Below are 15,683 nucleotides of genomic sequence, written 5' to 3' on the forward strand. Positions count from 1 at the left end.
GCACCTTCTAGAAAGAGGTGTCCAGCCTCATTAATGAAGTGGTCTTTCAAAGGAAGAAATGATGATTTTTGTTAACAGTGATTTAGCACTTAAATTAGGTGCACAGAAATTTTTAATATAAGCAAACAATTCACACAGCAAAGTGGCGTTTAGGAAAGCTGATTCTATCCTCTGTGTCTCTTTCTAACTCAAACATTAAAGGTTATGCTTTGTTGTATATTTAAGCCAGCCTAGGAATTTCTCAGGGGAGAAATGGCTGGCTGTTCAGCCATCCCAAATTGCGGTTGCCCTGTGACCACTGGTGTGCGCAACCTAGCGCCTTTCAAATCACCCAGATTCTTAATAGGGCATGTATATCTCATTGGCCTCAATGAGCTCCAAGCACACATCTAAATGCTTTGCTTAAGTTATTACTGCTTTTGGGCTGCTGTGGGTGTGCTGGGCAGCACACAGCAGAGTACCTGGAGCCGCGATCGCCCTTGTCACACAGCTTGGAGGAGGAGTGAGGCGTATGTGCGGCTCCCGGACGGTTGCGTATCCAGCCTAAAGTTGCGACTCGTCTGTGGAGAGGAGGAGGGGAGGACTTGCCACATCCGTTGCTCCAGTGGCGTGGAGTTCTGTGCTGCTGGCCAGTCCCAGGAGAACATAGCGCTGGTATGGCAGCGGTGAAAATGCACCTACCCGATGGTGGAGTCCCAACAGTGTGTTTTTACCATGATCAGAAATTCTGGAAGAAGGACAGAAAAAAAATCCACTTCTGGGGCAGGACGAGCCATGTTCTTATTTAAATGTGACGCAGCAGATTGTAAAGCCCTAAGTCGGGGCAGCATTTTTCTCTGCAGGATCATCTTAAAAATAGATAAGAGTCAGCTAAGTTGTGTGCTTCATGTAACTAGGAAAAGATCGAACTTGCCTTAGAGAAACAAAAGGCCGTTGGCCAGCATCCCTGCCTGTAAATACTGCAGGCTTTGTGGAGACGAACAGTGGCATCGCAATTAAATTGCTCAGAAGGTGGTTGCATGTTAAATTAGTTAGGTCCTGATGTAATTTTAACATCTGTTATAATTCATTTTTTCTCTCTGTATAAGCGTGTGTGTAGTTAGATCAGTTAATAGTTAGTTTGACAACCATATTGGTGTTAAGGGAGGTTTCTTGCCATCCATTTTGGGTGACTCTGCACCATGCTAATAAAGCAAAGTTAATTTACTCTATAGTTAACTCTTATTTCACAGATGTTTAGGAGTTGGAAGAAACAAGTAGTTTGTGCAGTTCTTTTGTGAGGGGAAGATACATGGTGACTTTAATTGCAAGTGTTAATAATTGCCAATATATAATCTATAGCAATGAGATTGCAAAGTTTTTTTGCTCTAGCAAATGCAATTACTAGCCGTGCTTGCAGGAAGCATGGGAGCTGCTGGCTCTTCCAGCCAAGATGATGTTGACTCACCTGTGCCTTCAGCGTGGCCTCTCTGGCAGCCCAGATAGCTGTGGTCTTCAGAGCTCCTCCACCTTGTGTTTGTGTAGTATATGAAGAAATCAGGAAAGGAGCTTTTTGTTTGGTTTAGGACGGAAATTTCAGAATTATCAGAAGTATCTAATTTTATTTTGATGTGGTTCTCGGCGACATCAAAGAACTCGAGTAGGAGACTTTCCAACTCTTAATGGCGGACAGGATGGGACGGGACTATTGTGTTATAACAAAGCAGTCCAAGGAGAATGTATTTGTTGCCTTTTTTTGTGAAAAGAACACAAGAACAAACACCTACCTTCCTTTTCTGTCCCTACCCCCCAAATACACACACACGCTTCTCTAGTCTTGATACCCTCTTGCCTAGTTGGTTGCTGATCTGCAAGGCAAATCCTGAATTTATGGCGTAAATATGTGTAGGGGTAGAAGAGCAGCAGCTCAAAGGTCCAAATGCTAAGAAAAATGCCACAAAGTTAGACTGACGCGATCTGAGATGCGCTGAGATACAAGACGGAGGAGGAATTAACGTCCTGATTACATGGGATCGAGCTGGGTCATGTCTCTGGGCCATCACGCAACTCTTGGTAGACGTCTGTGCTGATCGCGGGGATCCCCATCACCTTCTCTACACTTGAATTTCCCCTCTCTAGACTTAAAAAGTATCTTAACTGCAGTATTACGCGTTTCATCATACTTTCAAAACTTAAGGCAGGTTCCCAGACTACCCACTGCAAGTCTGCTGCAGCAGAGCTCCCGGGCAGCCCCCCAGTGTCCTGGGCTCCCCCAGGTTGAAGCAAGCCCTCAGTAATGATGAAACCCAGCAAGGACTGCACGCAGCCTGATGGGGCATTTTGGGTGCAGAGGGGCCTGGGTGCCGGCCGCTCTGGTGGGGGTCGGTGCGGGGTCCCGGGGGAGGGAGGCGGCAGGGGGTGCTCCGGGAGGGCTGGGTCACAGCACCCTTGCAGGCAGCAGCCCTGTCGTGAATGGAGCCCTGTGCCTGCGCCGGGGTGGGAATAATCTGCCCTTTCAGTGCTGCCCGACCTCCAGTGTCCTAGCAACCCAAAGCCGTTCAGCTGAATATTTTGTGGCGTTCCTCATTTACACATATCAGATGCTGGCTGTGATTTAAGCCTGGCTGATTTCCCATTACGGCTTCCAAACAAAAGGCTCGATAGAGGAAGGAGAGGAGAAAAGGGCTCCTTAGGAGATAATTTTATAAAACCATGCCATTTTTTTCGGCGTAGGAATTGCACTGGAACCTTTCCTTGCTTGAGAAAGCACCGAGCAGCAAGTCTGTGCATTACGTCAGCCTTGTGCTTTGTAGGCATCTGTTACGGGCCACTGAGGGAATGAACCGTGTGCAGGGGCGAAATGCATTGGAGAAGGGAGAAACTGCTTGTGGCCTCAGTATTGAAAAAGGGGTGCCTTGAAGTGCTAACTTTTTAACATTGCTTGAATCCGATTTTGACTTTTTAACGAGGAAGTTGCTGGCCCTCATGGCCATGCAACAAACACGTACACTCCACACTTAAATCAATTAAAGGCAACTCAAGCTTTTTTATTATTTTAAACCTTATAGTTTGCGGAGGTGTGATTCGTGATTGTTGCGGGGCTTTTCCCGTTTTTAATGGTCGGAGCTGATAATGTAGGGGAGTCTTCTGTTATTTCGTGGTGAACGTGTGAAGGCTCTGTAATGACTTAATCCAAGCTGGTCCATAGTGCTGCAGCCTGCGTCTTCGCAGGCAGTCAACCACAGTAAAACTCTCAGCCAAGCTTCCCTGGCTGGGCCGCCAAATACTCGCCTAAGTCGTGAACTTGCTTCCTGCCAAGGCGAAGCTTGCATGTGGGAAGCGCGGTTCTGGATTGCACCGTGTGCTTGCAGGCCAGTAGCTCTGTGTCTTGTTCCCCTCTCTGGTGCAAAGTCGGTCTTTGGGAGTCCCAGTACCAAAGGTTACAGAAGTCAGCACTAAGCTTCTTTGAGTAAATAAAAGCAGTATTTTTTCCACAGCTGGAGTGCTGTAAGGGAACTAGTAAGATCTCTGAGTCTAACCAGCTGCGTGGCAAACTGTAAGGAAACCCTTAATGCCTGCTGGAAGGAGTGGGACATCCCATGTTTTCTTTGAAGTGTCTGGTGGTTTTAGACAGTCCCACCACCATGGGTAAGCCCTTCTAATGAGAAAAAGGTGTGCCTTCTGGTTTGGATATGGCTTGCTTTGATTTTCATGCTTTTTATGTCTTTATCTGCTGTATATTAGAAATTGTTGTTGAATATATGGTCTTGGTATAGCTACTCACAGATGACTATCAGGGCCTCTCAGTTCTCTCATTGATGAGTTCCTCAAGGCTTTTATTGAAGTCCCTTATGGCTTTTTTTTTTTTTTTTTTACTTAGATCTTTATTCTCACAGCTTTTATCTAAATGGTTTCCAGCGTAGCAGTCTCCTTTATTGTGCTCCAAAATTGGACGCATTTCAGTAGCAGTCAAATAGCTGAGGAGCACAGGTTAGCCCACAAATCACTAAACTGACTTCTGAAATACCAGAGAATTTTTGGTATTCTCTTTAAATCAATGCCCCAAAATAGAAGAGCTTCAAGACGTAAGTGGAATTCAGGCATGCGGTCCTAAAGGAATAGGGTGTGACCAGATCTAGAGAAGCAGCAGGTGGGTGCCCAGGACTGAAGCAGGGAATAAAGTGAGATTTGCATTTAGAGTCCTCTTCTGCTCTCCTTGTGCTCCACGAGCTGACATCTTCTTGTCCCTCTGTGGAGTGCGGTGTCGGCTCCCTCCATCGCGAGCTCTCGTGGCTGGAAGTGAGGTTCTTCCACCTCCTCCTTTCTGCTTACCTGCAGTAGGGAAGAGGAGGCAACACCTACCCCTCTATCCTCTCTCCCCCCGTACGGAGCTGCAGTCTGAAAAAAGGTTGCTCGGTTTCGTGTCGCCAGGGGAAGCCAGGGAGAGTTGCGATAACGTGGATCACAGCTATCTGCAGTCCTGTTTCAGGACATGCTGCTGAAGTGGTACTGTGCCAGCGTTCCAGCGAGAACAAGCTACGTGGAGGGCTTCCCGTATTCAAGTGTGAGATTACGTGTAGTAACACTAGGCTGGGTATTAGAAGTACCCAGGATTAGGTTCTTGGATGGATTGTTGCAAGAAAAGCTTTTACAGATAGGTCGGACTTGGGCCACACAAGGTGAAATTCATCTTAAACAGGTTCTCTCAGGTATTTTCGTCCTGATTTTCTATCCTCTGATGAAACTTCGTATCTTTCAAGAATAAATGCTTGACACTAAACACCATTATCTGAAGAAATCATGTTAGAGCAACCATCCTAAAACACGATTTACTGCTCTTTAAGTACAGAAATGGACTTAATATGCCCAGCCTGCCAATAAACTGTCAAACAACAAAAAAACTTGTAAGGCGTGGATGAAAAGTCTGGCGTGCAGGAGTGAAAGGACAGTGGGAAAATAAAATAAATAAATAAATAGATAGATAGATAAGGGTGGGGTCTCAGTCCGTACAAGTGATCTGATGTGATCGCTGACATTGGGGGGGTCAGGGTTTCACCACCCGCAGTCGGTCTGTGTGCCGCCTCGGCGGGCGCGGGGGGGCGCGTGCGGCTCTGTTCCTGACGGCTGTCACGAGCAGTGGTGACGTGGGTGTGGGCTGTCTTGACGTGGGGTGGGTAAGGAAGGACAGCTGTCCTCGCAATTAGTGCCTCACGGCGTGTTTCTTCACGGCGTGTCTGTGGCTACCAGGCAGCCCGATTGATTTTCTCCCGGAGAAGCCTGCTGGGTGACCTCGGGTGAAATGGCAACAGATTACTCACAGGTGGAGGAGGGAGGGCCCGTGGAAAGTTCCAGCTGGGGTCCATCCGGCGAGTCGCACCTTCTGCCAGCGCGCCGAGACCCTGCCAGAGCGGCTTCAGACCTTAAAATCCCTCTTTTTCCCAAATGCTCTTAATTGCCTGTCTCACCCGGCTGGGCCGCAGTTGCTGTTCTGGGAGGAACGGCCCCTGGGACTCGCTGTGCATTTCAATGGGCGCCCTGGATAACGCATTCGGGCAGCAAGGGCTCGCTTCAGCTTCAGCTGAACGTTTCTGCAATCGCAATTCTTCTAACCATGCACTTACAAAACTTAAATATCTCCAGTGTTCAAGCCTGCACCTTTTAACAATCCATTCCTATTCCCTGAAGTTTTAAGCAGTGTGTAAGAAATTACACTGTCCTTTTGGGGAGGTGACGTTCCTCTGGGCTCGTATGAGACAGGTAGACAAACTCTTGCCTTCCCTTAGGAGAAATTCTGTATACCTGTAGAACGGAAGGTTCGCAAAGAGGCTGGTGTGCATTTCCTCAGGGGTAGCATTTAGGCCGTATGGACCGAAGAAAAAGAAGATTGCTCTGAAATGCGAGAGTACGGTGGCAACAACTAATAAAAAGTAGATTAAATAGCTCCAGGATTGTGAGTTTTTTGATCCTTGTTGACGAAAGCGTGAAATCGCAGCAAGCTGGTCAGAATCACGTGAGCATCTTTTCTCCAGCAATGAAGCTACTTCCAGCTTTTATCTTTCTTAGGCACAGGCAAGCAGGACCTGAAACATGACTACAGCAGCTTTGTAGATGGACCTAACTCAGCAGTGTCTTGACCTAGCTGAAATCTTTAAACGCTAGTGCAAAGGGTCGGTGTGGTAATGTGCTGCTTCAAGGTGGTTGTGTTAAAAATACCCTTGCAATGTCCTTGCTTGTCAAGTCAGCTGTATGACAGGCTGCATATAAATACAAAAGCATTTTCATACTTGTTTTTTGAGTCTCCTCCTCTGACTCTTTTGGTACAGCGGAAAAACTCTAAAATTACAGCGTTCCTTCCATACAGTGTTATTTTTAGCACGGGCAGCTCCGACCTGTGGCATGAGAGTGGCTAATTCTGAAGTTTGTCTCTTATCTGAAGTATTCAAGGCTGGAAGACAAGTCACGCAGGTCAGATGCGGTAGTTGGAGTCAAAGAGAAGATCAGCTAATCGTGTGAACGCTTGCTGTTGGTGAATGCAGTACTTTCACGTTCAGACCTGTAGGGATTGTATAAAAGAGCCAACATATCATTACTGAGTTTGCAGTGAAATCCGGCCTGGAGTTCACAGCAGAATTTTTTGAGGCACAAGTGTTGTTGCAATATACCCACGCTTTTTTTTAGCAAGTTATCACCAGCAGTGTTGGTAACTTTTAAAGGCTTTTTATGGGGTTTTGGGGTGGGTGTGTGGACAAAGGCCAGGAGAACTTTGGAGATGCAAAACGCTTGCTGTTATTTCAGGTTTATCCAGATACTCCTCAACGTGCCAGTGCCATACAGTAGAAATACCAAATAAAGTTTTTAGCTGTGGCACGTTCTTTGTTTTTATTCTGCTGTACCCTTACGGTGTTTGTCTGCGTGGACACAAATGCTCTGGGACAGTAAGGGAATGTCTCTAAAAACAAAGCAGGCATCAAACTTGTCCATATTTCAACCCGAACCCGTTCCAACTACAGCATGCTGCATGCTGGGGAAGACTGTAGAGGGTTTCTTTCCTTGAAACGTGTGCTCTTAGGTCACCGGGACTTGAAGCTCCAGGTCCTTGGGCAGGACGGGCACAGGTTTTCATGCTCCTTGTGCTGGAAGCGCAGCAGCTCTGAGGTTGAAACTGTTGATTAAGCCAACGCCATCGAAGTTGACGGTGCAAGCGACTGAAGAAACGATGGCTGGAAGAGCAGGGGGGGAAAGGGTTTGTTGGAGGTAAGAGGGTGCCCAACAGGGCACTGCAGATGAAGTCTCTGGATTTGACAGGGAGGTTGCCCTCGCCCTGCCCGTCCTGGCTTTACAGTGCATTTTCCTATTGCAAGCGCAGGCGTTTCCCTTTCACTTCTTTCAGGTTACTGGCTTGAATCCTCCGCACGAGTAAAGGCTGCTGAGCGGTACGTGTGGGTAAGAATCGCTGCAAGTAATGTGATTTCAAAAAGGCAAACAGTGGGCATGCAGGAGTTTTCATATCAGTTCAGCTAGATTATATATTAGAAGTTAATTTATTCACGCTTTTCAAATTTGTCTGGGAGGAAAGCCTGGCATTGGTTTTGATTTGTGGAGCTGGTAACTGAGATCAGAAGACCACAGGGACTGGTTCAGAAAGATCTGGTTTAGTAAGTCCCCCTATTTTTGAAGAAATATCAGTACACATTAGGATGTGGAAACAAGTTCAAAACCCACTCTCAAAGCAGGGAAAGACTGACTTTTTTAATTTCTGCTGCCTTTCTCCAGAGTGAAATTGCCAAGACTTCATTTTAGGAGTAAAAGAGCAGATATAAAAAACATTAAAAAGACATTGAGAAAAGTTACTGGTTTTTAAATAAAAAAAATACTTTTTCTCATCCTCTTGCCTGTTTTTCGTCTTTTCTTTCTCTGAACCTGTCTTCCACAGGACACTTTCCTAAGGCAGGAAAATCAACACTTTTAACACACAGTAGCAAAGCTGACAGAGTCCTACTCAAGTTCTCAGAGGAATCAAGAAACAAGGGACTGGATTTTTTTTTTTTTTTTCTCCCCCCTGCCCCTGCCAATCTCTCTGTGAAGTTCCTCCTGCCTAAATACAATCTGTGAGGCTGCTGTAAGCTGTCTTCATTGTGCCTGTACCCTTCTGAGGCAGCCAGTAGTTCAGGGAGGAAGGATGATTTCCGTGGGGGGAAGTCAGGCATCCTCTGCGTTTGAACGGAGCAAATGATGCACACAACAAAAAAAGTGTTGTGTTCCCTGCATGTGTTATTTGGATGCTTGGGTTCTCCACTAAGGATGCTGCCCAGGGAAAAGGGATGGTGTTTTTTCAAGCCTGGGTCAGACTGTAATCTAAGGAACTGTTTTATCACGAAAATTATGCATAGGTATTAGACGTCTGTCCTAATGGCTGCTTCTAATTGTGATTTCAGGCAGCAGCTTTGCCCTTTAGGAGGCTCACAACAGATCAGAGCAAGCATTTAGCCGCCTAAGGAGCCAGAGTCTCGCCAGCATAGGCTCCAGGTCGCATTAGAGCCTTGGCTTTGGTGACGTCTGGTGCAAATTCAGTGGGGACTTTTGGATTCAGGAAATGATAAATTACAAGTTGTGCTATGAAGGAGTGCACCACAAAAACACCTTTATTAAGTAGAATAGACCTGACTTGTAGCTGTTAATTCCACATTGATGTTGCTCAGTGCCCAAATGTGGTTGTGGCCCACGTGAGTCTAGCTGTTGTCTGGCGATTTTGTGGGTCGGAGTGGTTTAATGCTGCCATTCCATGATAAAAGTGAAATATCTATTGAAAACTGAGTTGATTTGAAGTTGATTGCATCTCTCAGACAATTTTGGAAGCTATCAGTTGACTTCCTTCGCTGTTGCCTTCTCTTTTATAAATTTGATCTGACTTTGCAGCAGTGTTACTTTTAGTAATTAGTTCAAGTTTTTCCTTTGGAAGACATACTGTTTTAAAATCGGTTATGGTTTCTGTTGTCTGTCTGAAATTTTCCTACAGAAGGCAATTTCTTCCCAAGTGTTCATTTGTGAAACAAGTCTCGTTTTTATGGCAACACTGGTAGAAATTTTGCAGACCCCAGAAATGAGTCCTGTCCCGTGCTACTTTGGTACAAATCTGAAAGTTAGCTCGCTTACCGCAGGAGGTCTGAAGGAGCACCGATGAAGATACAAGACCGAGCATCAGCTGCGTGGGTAACCCTTTGCAAGGAGATTTTATACTACTCTAAGTTTAACTCCTTAGTGCTGCACTGAGCATGGTTTAAGTGGAGATGATCATCATTCTCTGTGTTAGAAGTGTCTGCAGTTTAACAGTGGGGTATGTACGGTGCTTGCACTCTGGTTCAGTAAGTGCACATGCAATTGATTTTTTTTTTATTTTTTTTTTATTTTTTTTTTTACGTATGAGGGGTCCTGCCGACTGGAAGTTATGCTTAAGGTTATCTCTGCCTGCAAGTGTTTATATGATTGAGGCTGAAATCCTCTTCATCCATCGAGTAAACCTACCCGAGGTGCAGTGTATCGCCAAGTCACGAGGCGGCTATGCTGGACGCCATGGTGTTGTGCACAGGACTGCATTTGTTACTGCTTCTGGTTGTTTTCATTAGACGCAGGAAACAATGGATGCATTTTAGTGTTGAGGATTTTGGCTGCGCCTCCGACTGGCTACAGCTCTCTTTGGTGAGGGCTGGAGGGTTGCTGTGACAGCTCAAGTCAAAAACCCCCAGGTGATGGGGCATATCTTCTGGTACTCCTTATTCAAAGTGTAAAATAGGAGTCCGGCACATCTCTTACCACCACCTCCAGTTTACTCAAAGCAGCCAGACTTGTTGCAGATGTAATTCCAGTGATACACCAGGGCAGGATTTGACCCTCCAGTTTGATAGCCTCATGTGTCTGTGAGTAATTAAAAATAACTAGTAATGCAAAATGAAGGAGTATGCTTCTGTAACTAAAATTGCGATGGTCTTTATCTTGCCCTGCTGTGATACTGTGTTGGACATCTCTTGCAGAGTTTTGTGCTTTTCTTTAAAATCCAGGCTTCTGAAATTAGGTGACTGTGTGACAAGAGCAGGGCTGTTTCTAACTCCAGTAGTTGTTGGAAAAAGGTCACGAAAATGTTGCTTCTTCCTCTGCGACTCAAAGCAGGGATGGAGGTAACATGAGCTTTCAAGCCAGCAGTGTGGCTGACTTTTGACTTTTCAAGTGCCTGGGGCTGGCAATAAAAGGATTAGGTGGTGCAGCAGCCATCTGGCTCTCAAAGCAGGAGGTGCTCCCTTGCAAACTGGGAGGCTGCCTTGTGAGAGAGACGTCCAAATTTTGCCTGGCTTTGGTGTATCCCCACTCCCATCCATGCATCTGCTTCCCCACCTCAGCGCAACAAAAAACAGTCTTGCAAAGAGCATCACATTTTGAGCCAGTGGGTACGAGGAGTGGAGTAAAAGGACTAAAAGCCGGCTAATGAAAGAAGATGTATTGATGGTAATGAAACACTGGAACAGGTTGCCCAGAGAGGTGGTGGAGGCCCTATCCCTGGAAACATTCAAGGCCAGGTTGGACAGGGCTCTGAGCAGCCTGATCTCGTTAGCGGTGTCCCTGGTCCCTGCAGGGGGGTTGGACTGGGTGACCTCTAGGGGTCCCTTCCAACCCAAAACTTTCTATGATTCTATTTACCTGTGTCCCCTTGTGGCATGCATCAGCCTTGGGTTACACAAGGCAAAATGTGAATATGTTTTTCCTGGGGATTTGTGCGTGCATCAGTGTTCATTCCCCCCCTTCCCTGTCGGCATCAGCAGCCACCCTGCTGAAGCAGGCAGGCAGGCAGAAGTGTGCACGCACATTTGAAGGGCAGCTTTGTGAGTTCCCTAACACAACCTGACTGCCACAGGGTGGGCACGTATGGAAAACACTGTTGGCAATACCAGTCATGACAGTATTGGTACCCTTATTGTAAGCGTTCATACTGTGTGTTCAGTATAATGCAGCATTGCCTGTGGTTTATGTCACTAGCCATAGGAAAATCCAAATGAAACGCGTTGTTGAGAAAAAAGAGGAAGTTTGCATCATTCGCAAAGACATTTTTCCCCTCTCTGGAGCGTTAGTTTTTTATACGTGCAGGTACAGAAGTGTTAAGTTACATTTGTACCAGAGCCATTGATGTAACAACGTCCAGAGTGGCACAGAGTGGATGCAGCTCCCGAGTCTCCCTGGGGTGCCAAGCACCCGTCTCGGAGGGAAGGCAAAAGCAGCTGCTGGTGGTGGCTGAATCCCTCCGTAGCCCCCGTCCGCCTGCTCGGGCTGGGTCAGGCCCTGCCGGCACGCAGCGCTGACCACCCCAGGCAGGGCAGGGCTCACCCTGGTGACCAGCCGCTTTTTAAACCACGAATTTTCATTTTTGTTCATTGCTTTTGACTGTGGAGGAAGGGCCAGGCTGTGGTGGGTTTCCATACGAATTTTAGCCCCAGTACCAAAGGAAGGGGCTGGAAGGTCTTCCGCCGTCGGAGGGACGGTGAGTGCCGGGGATTGCCCGTGCAGCTCCGTGACACCTCAGTGCAGAATGGCTGCTGCACCTGCAGAGAAGTCTCCCACCTCTGCTCCAGAAAAGAAATTAATGAAAGGAAGAGCAGCGACATTTTGGTTTAGACATTTTGCCTTTTAAAGGAGGGAGGTAGAAGCTAATCTATCAGTGCTCTTGAATCTACTGAATTAACGAATCTGAGTTATCACTGGCACGCAGTGTTTTGTTTTATGCATAAAAGTGCTGATGGAAAAGTTTATAGACTAGATATTTTTAATTAACTTTTGAGTCGGTGCTTTCCTGAAATTACTTTTGAGAAGATAAAATTTTGGGGAGTCATGTGTTTGCCAAGTTTAAACGATTTATTAAAGCTGGTTGATAAATACCAAGAAAGTCCTCTGATTTGCAGTTGCTCAGGGCCTGATCCTGCTGTCATTTCTGCCAGCTGAAAAACTTCAGATCTTCTATAAACCATCAACTCTGTCTATAGAGATCTCACCTTCCAAACTTCTTGCAAAATACTAAGCATAATACTAATGTGCTCCAGCCCTGCAAATGACCCCGTGTGATGGTCAGCTGGAGCGTTTAAGTGGACTTTTGGGCTGATGAATTAAGCGGTGCATTTACACCTGGTGCTATTTCAGTATCAGGGTTGCTGGCCTTTTGTAAGGTAGTGATTGGCCCCGTCTTGAGTGTTTCCAGGGACGGGGCATCTACAGCTTCTCTATCAACTGTCTTGAGTAGTTTTGCGTGGCTGTGGCTGGTTTCCCTCAAGCGTGGTGAGAGCGCGGGGGACTCTGAGCTGGGATGAGAGGATTCCCAAGGCTCCCCAGGGCAGGAACACACTGATAGCACTCGCAGGTGTTTACAACTGAGCAGCTGGGTTTATCTCTTCCCTAAATGAAAAACGATGCTGAAAGAACCACGTGCAAACTAAGGGAAACTTATTTCAGATAAGCAGATTTTTTTCTTTTCCGTTTACGGATGAAAATATTTCTGCTGTTCAGAACAGCAGCAAGTAGGAGTTCAGTGAAATACAGCTTATTTAAGGTTTGAGGCAGCACCAGCAAACTTCTGTCCCTGTCCATAGTAGATGAAGTGTCACTACACTAAAAATTAAATCTTTTCTGTCCTTCCGGTTTTGTTTTTTCTAAAATTCTATCACACTACTGTGTTTGTGTATTTTCAACATTTGGAATTGTCCACAGGGACTGTAAATTCAGTTGCTAAAGAAACAAAATAACCAAGCTGGTAGCTGTGCCCTGCTAGCGGCCTGTGCTTCTCTCCGTCGTTTCTTCTGCCCAGCCTGCGAATACACGAGAAATGGAACAAGATAGCTGATGGACCAAATGGCTGCAAATGTTGTGTCTGTGGGAATTCTGTCATGTAATTACCTTTCTATTTCCATCATGTAGATGTATTCTTATGTTTTGCACTGCTGGCGTCCTGTAAAACATTGTGTAGCTGATTTTTTGCCTTTGTGGATTTCAAATCTGTATAATTTGCCCTTTGTTAACTTCCCCTGCCATCTCTAACCATTGCTGTTAAACCCCTTGTTTTGAACCCGCTCGGTTTAGATGCCAGACCAGTTTGATCAGACGGTGGTGCTTAACCAGCTGCGCTATTCTGGGATGTTGGAAACAGTCAGGATTCGGAGGGCTGGCTTCCCTGTCCGGAGGCCCTTTCAAGACTTTTATAAAAGGTAAGCACACTGACTTGTGCACTTCGGCTACGAGTCACGGGCGCCTATTTGACATTCCTGTGTTGAGGAATAAAGTAAAAATCTAATAACAAAAAAAGCACATGGCGAAAGTAGAACTTGTCTCTTAAATGAAGTAATAAACACTTTTTGGTTACCAGGTATAAAGTCCTCATGAGAAACTTAACTCTGCCGGAAGACTTAAATGAGAAATGTGCCGTCCTACTTCGTCTGTATGACAACACAAGCACTGAATGGCAGCTTGGAAAAAATAAGGTAAAATAAACTGACCGTGCATATTGTGGGGCTGCTGCTTCTTAGTGAAAGCTGAGGGGACAGGATTTAGGCTGCACAGCTGCAGAGAGGTAGTTGTAATGGTAATTACTTTTGGCCTTAAAAGAAGCTGCGCATGCCTTCTGGTGCTCTTGAAACCCTTATAGAAACAATTAATGGTTGTGCTGAGGAATTTGCTGTCTAAGGCACTTAGACACTGACTGGTGATTTCACTCATGAAGAAAGAGTCCACTGGAATTTTCGGCCACTGTTCACAAGCGATGGCTCTGGTGAGAATCAGAACTTAACATGTGGTAGCTGGATTTTATCATTTTTAGAAGTATCGAGCATGTAAGGTAACACTTTTGTTCTGCAGGGAGCTCCGCTTATACTAGTAAACCCACCTGGGTGATACCTGCTCAGTGGCTGAAATCAGGGGGAGGAATTTTAGCCAGTGTTCACATAGCAGAGTTGAGCTCTAAGTGTGTTTGCCATCCTAGTCCAAGAGTCTTCTTTGGAGCTAATTAGACCTTGATAAGTGTCCTACCGGACAACCTGAACTTTGCCTGCAACTTTTTTTCTTCCAAAAAAAATTCAAATTATTTTAATTAAAAGAATGGAATTTTAATTTGAGAAACAAAACAGTCCAGGTGGTTTTGCATGCTTGTTTTTGCAAGTTTGATTTTGGACAACAGTTGTGTGCAGAGCTTCCCTCCTTCTTGCGAATTTGTGCTCTGGGATTTACCAAATTATGTGAAAGCATTGCGTACCCTTGCACGATCTGAGATTTCCTAAATAGCAAAAATACCTGGTGCAAAGGACTAGAGAAACGTCAGGCCATCGCTGCCAAGGATCATCCCCCAGGCCTCTGCAGACGGCTTTCTCTTCTCTTTTTCTCTGGGTAACTCGTGGTTGCGCTCCCAGGGCTTCTGCAGCGGAGAGAGAATGAAAAACAGATCCAGAAGTAAAGTTTGCTGAGTTATGTGTTACGCTTGCCGTTTTCCTGTCAATTGCTAGAATTGTGAAAAACCTTTCTCATTACCATAAGGTAGCAAAAATATTTTGTAAAACCTGCTTGACTTTTGTGTGAAAAGCCCTTCCTCCTCGTCCTTTTCTCCCCATAACTGCACAGTTTTCAAGGGCTTCCTCCATTCCTCTGCATGCTTCAGATGCTATTGGGAAAGCTGATTTAATCATTTTACAGTTATTGTGAGAGGTAGAATCTGCAATATTCTGATGGCAATTGGAATCATCTTTCTTCCTATTTTTGTAGACGATGGGTTACAAAATACAGTGACGATGTTCACCCACAGAGCTGGGCTGTGCTTCCCATTACACTTTCAGATATGTTATAGTAGTAATATTTACGCACAGACCCCAGACAGGGCTTTGGCATCTTAGGGGCATATATTTGTACAGAACCCAAAATTGTTTTAACCAGCTGCTCATCGGGACCCCGTCAGGAGGCAGAGCTCTGTTGTAACTTCCCTAACTGGGGCCTGGGCTCAACCCCCGCCCCAGGAGCTGCCTGCGCATTTCTGAGAGTCCTCATGAACAGCTTATTGTAGGAGGGAACAAGAGGGCATTGGCTTCAGACTGAACGTGGGTTGGGGCACTATCCTGCCCCTGTTATTTAAAAGGGGTAATAAACAACATCGCGATGCTGGAGCTTCAGTGTGAGTTTTTCTTGTCTTTTCCCTCTCGAGCCGCAATGCACCTGCTCAGCAAAAGGCCTTAGCCTGGGCTTGACAGGTGCTTAATGTGCATTTCTGTTCAGGAAGTAGCCGGATGCCTTTCCGAAGCAGAATTTCGGTGTGTTTTTAAAGCCAGCGCGTGTAGAGCAAAGGAAGATTGCCCAGTGGGTGAAAGAAAAGGCTTTTTCCATGAGTAAAAGCTTTGTATAGAAAGAGCGGCTCAGTGCAACTCGGATACTGGGACTTTGGGACTTTCTTTGGGACTTCTTATGTTCCTTAGTGCTGGGTAATTTGTGGTAAAGTGTAGTCCCTTTCTAGCTGCATTCAAAACTCACAACTGTGCCTCTCCTCATGAGTGCTGCTGCATTGACTTTGATGATGTTTTTTTTTCCCCCTAGACACAGAGGGGAGGGAACTACCTTTTTTCTACTTGAACACCCCCGAAAGGCCGTATTTTTCATCCCCACCCCAACAAGAAAAAACCCAAGACACTTGAAAGGAAGCA

The 15,683-nt window shown here is 45.9% G+C and overlaps 1 protein-coding gene across 1 annotated transcript in view; it reads left to right on the forward strand.

Moving 5' to 3' along the window:
- MYO10 (myosin X) overlaps positions 1-15,683 on the forward strand; it is a 96,617-nt gene that overhangs the window by 50,891 nt on the left and 30,043 nt on the right. Inside the window, 2 exon segments of the mRNA XM_035893426.1 lie at positions 13,090-13,214; positions 13,373-13,487. Coding sequence (XP_035749319.1) covers positions 13,090-13,214; positions 13,373-13,487 — 240 coding nt within the window.

Source organism: Egretta garzetta, unplaced genomic scaffold, assembly GCF_000687185.1.
Source record: "Egretta garzetta isolate BGI_Z169 unplaced genomic scaffold, ASM68718v1 scaffold754, whole genome shotgun sequence".
Classification (NCBI taxonomy): domain Eukaryota; kingdom Metazoa; phylum Chordata; class Aves; order Pelecaniformes; family Ardeidae; genus Egretta; species Egretta garzetta.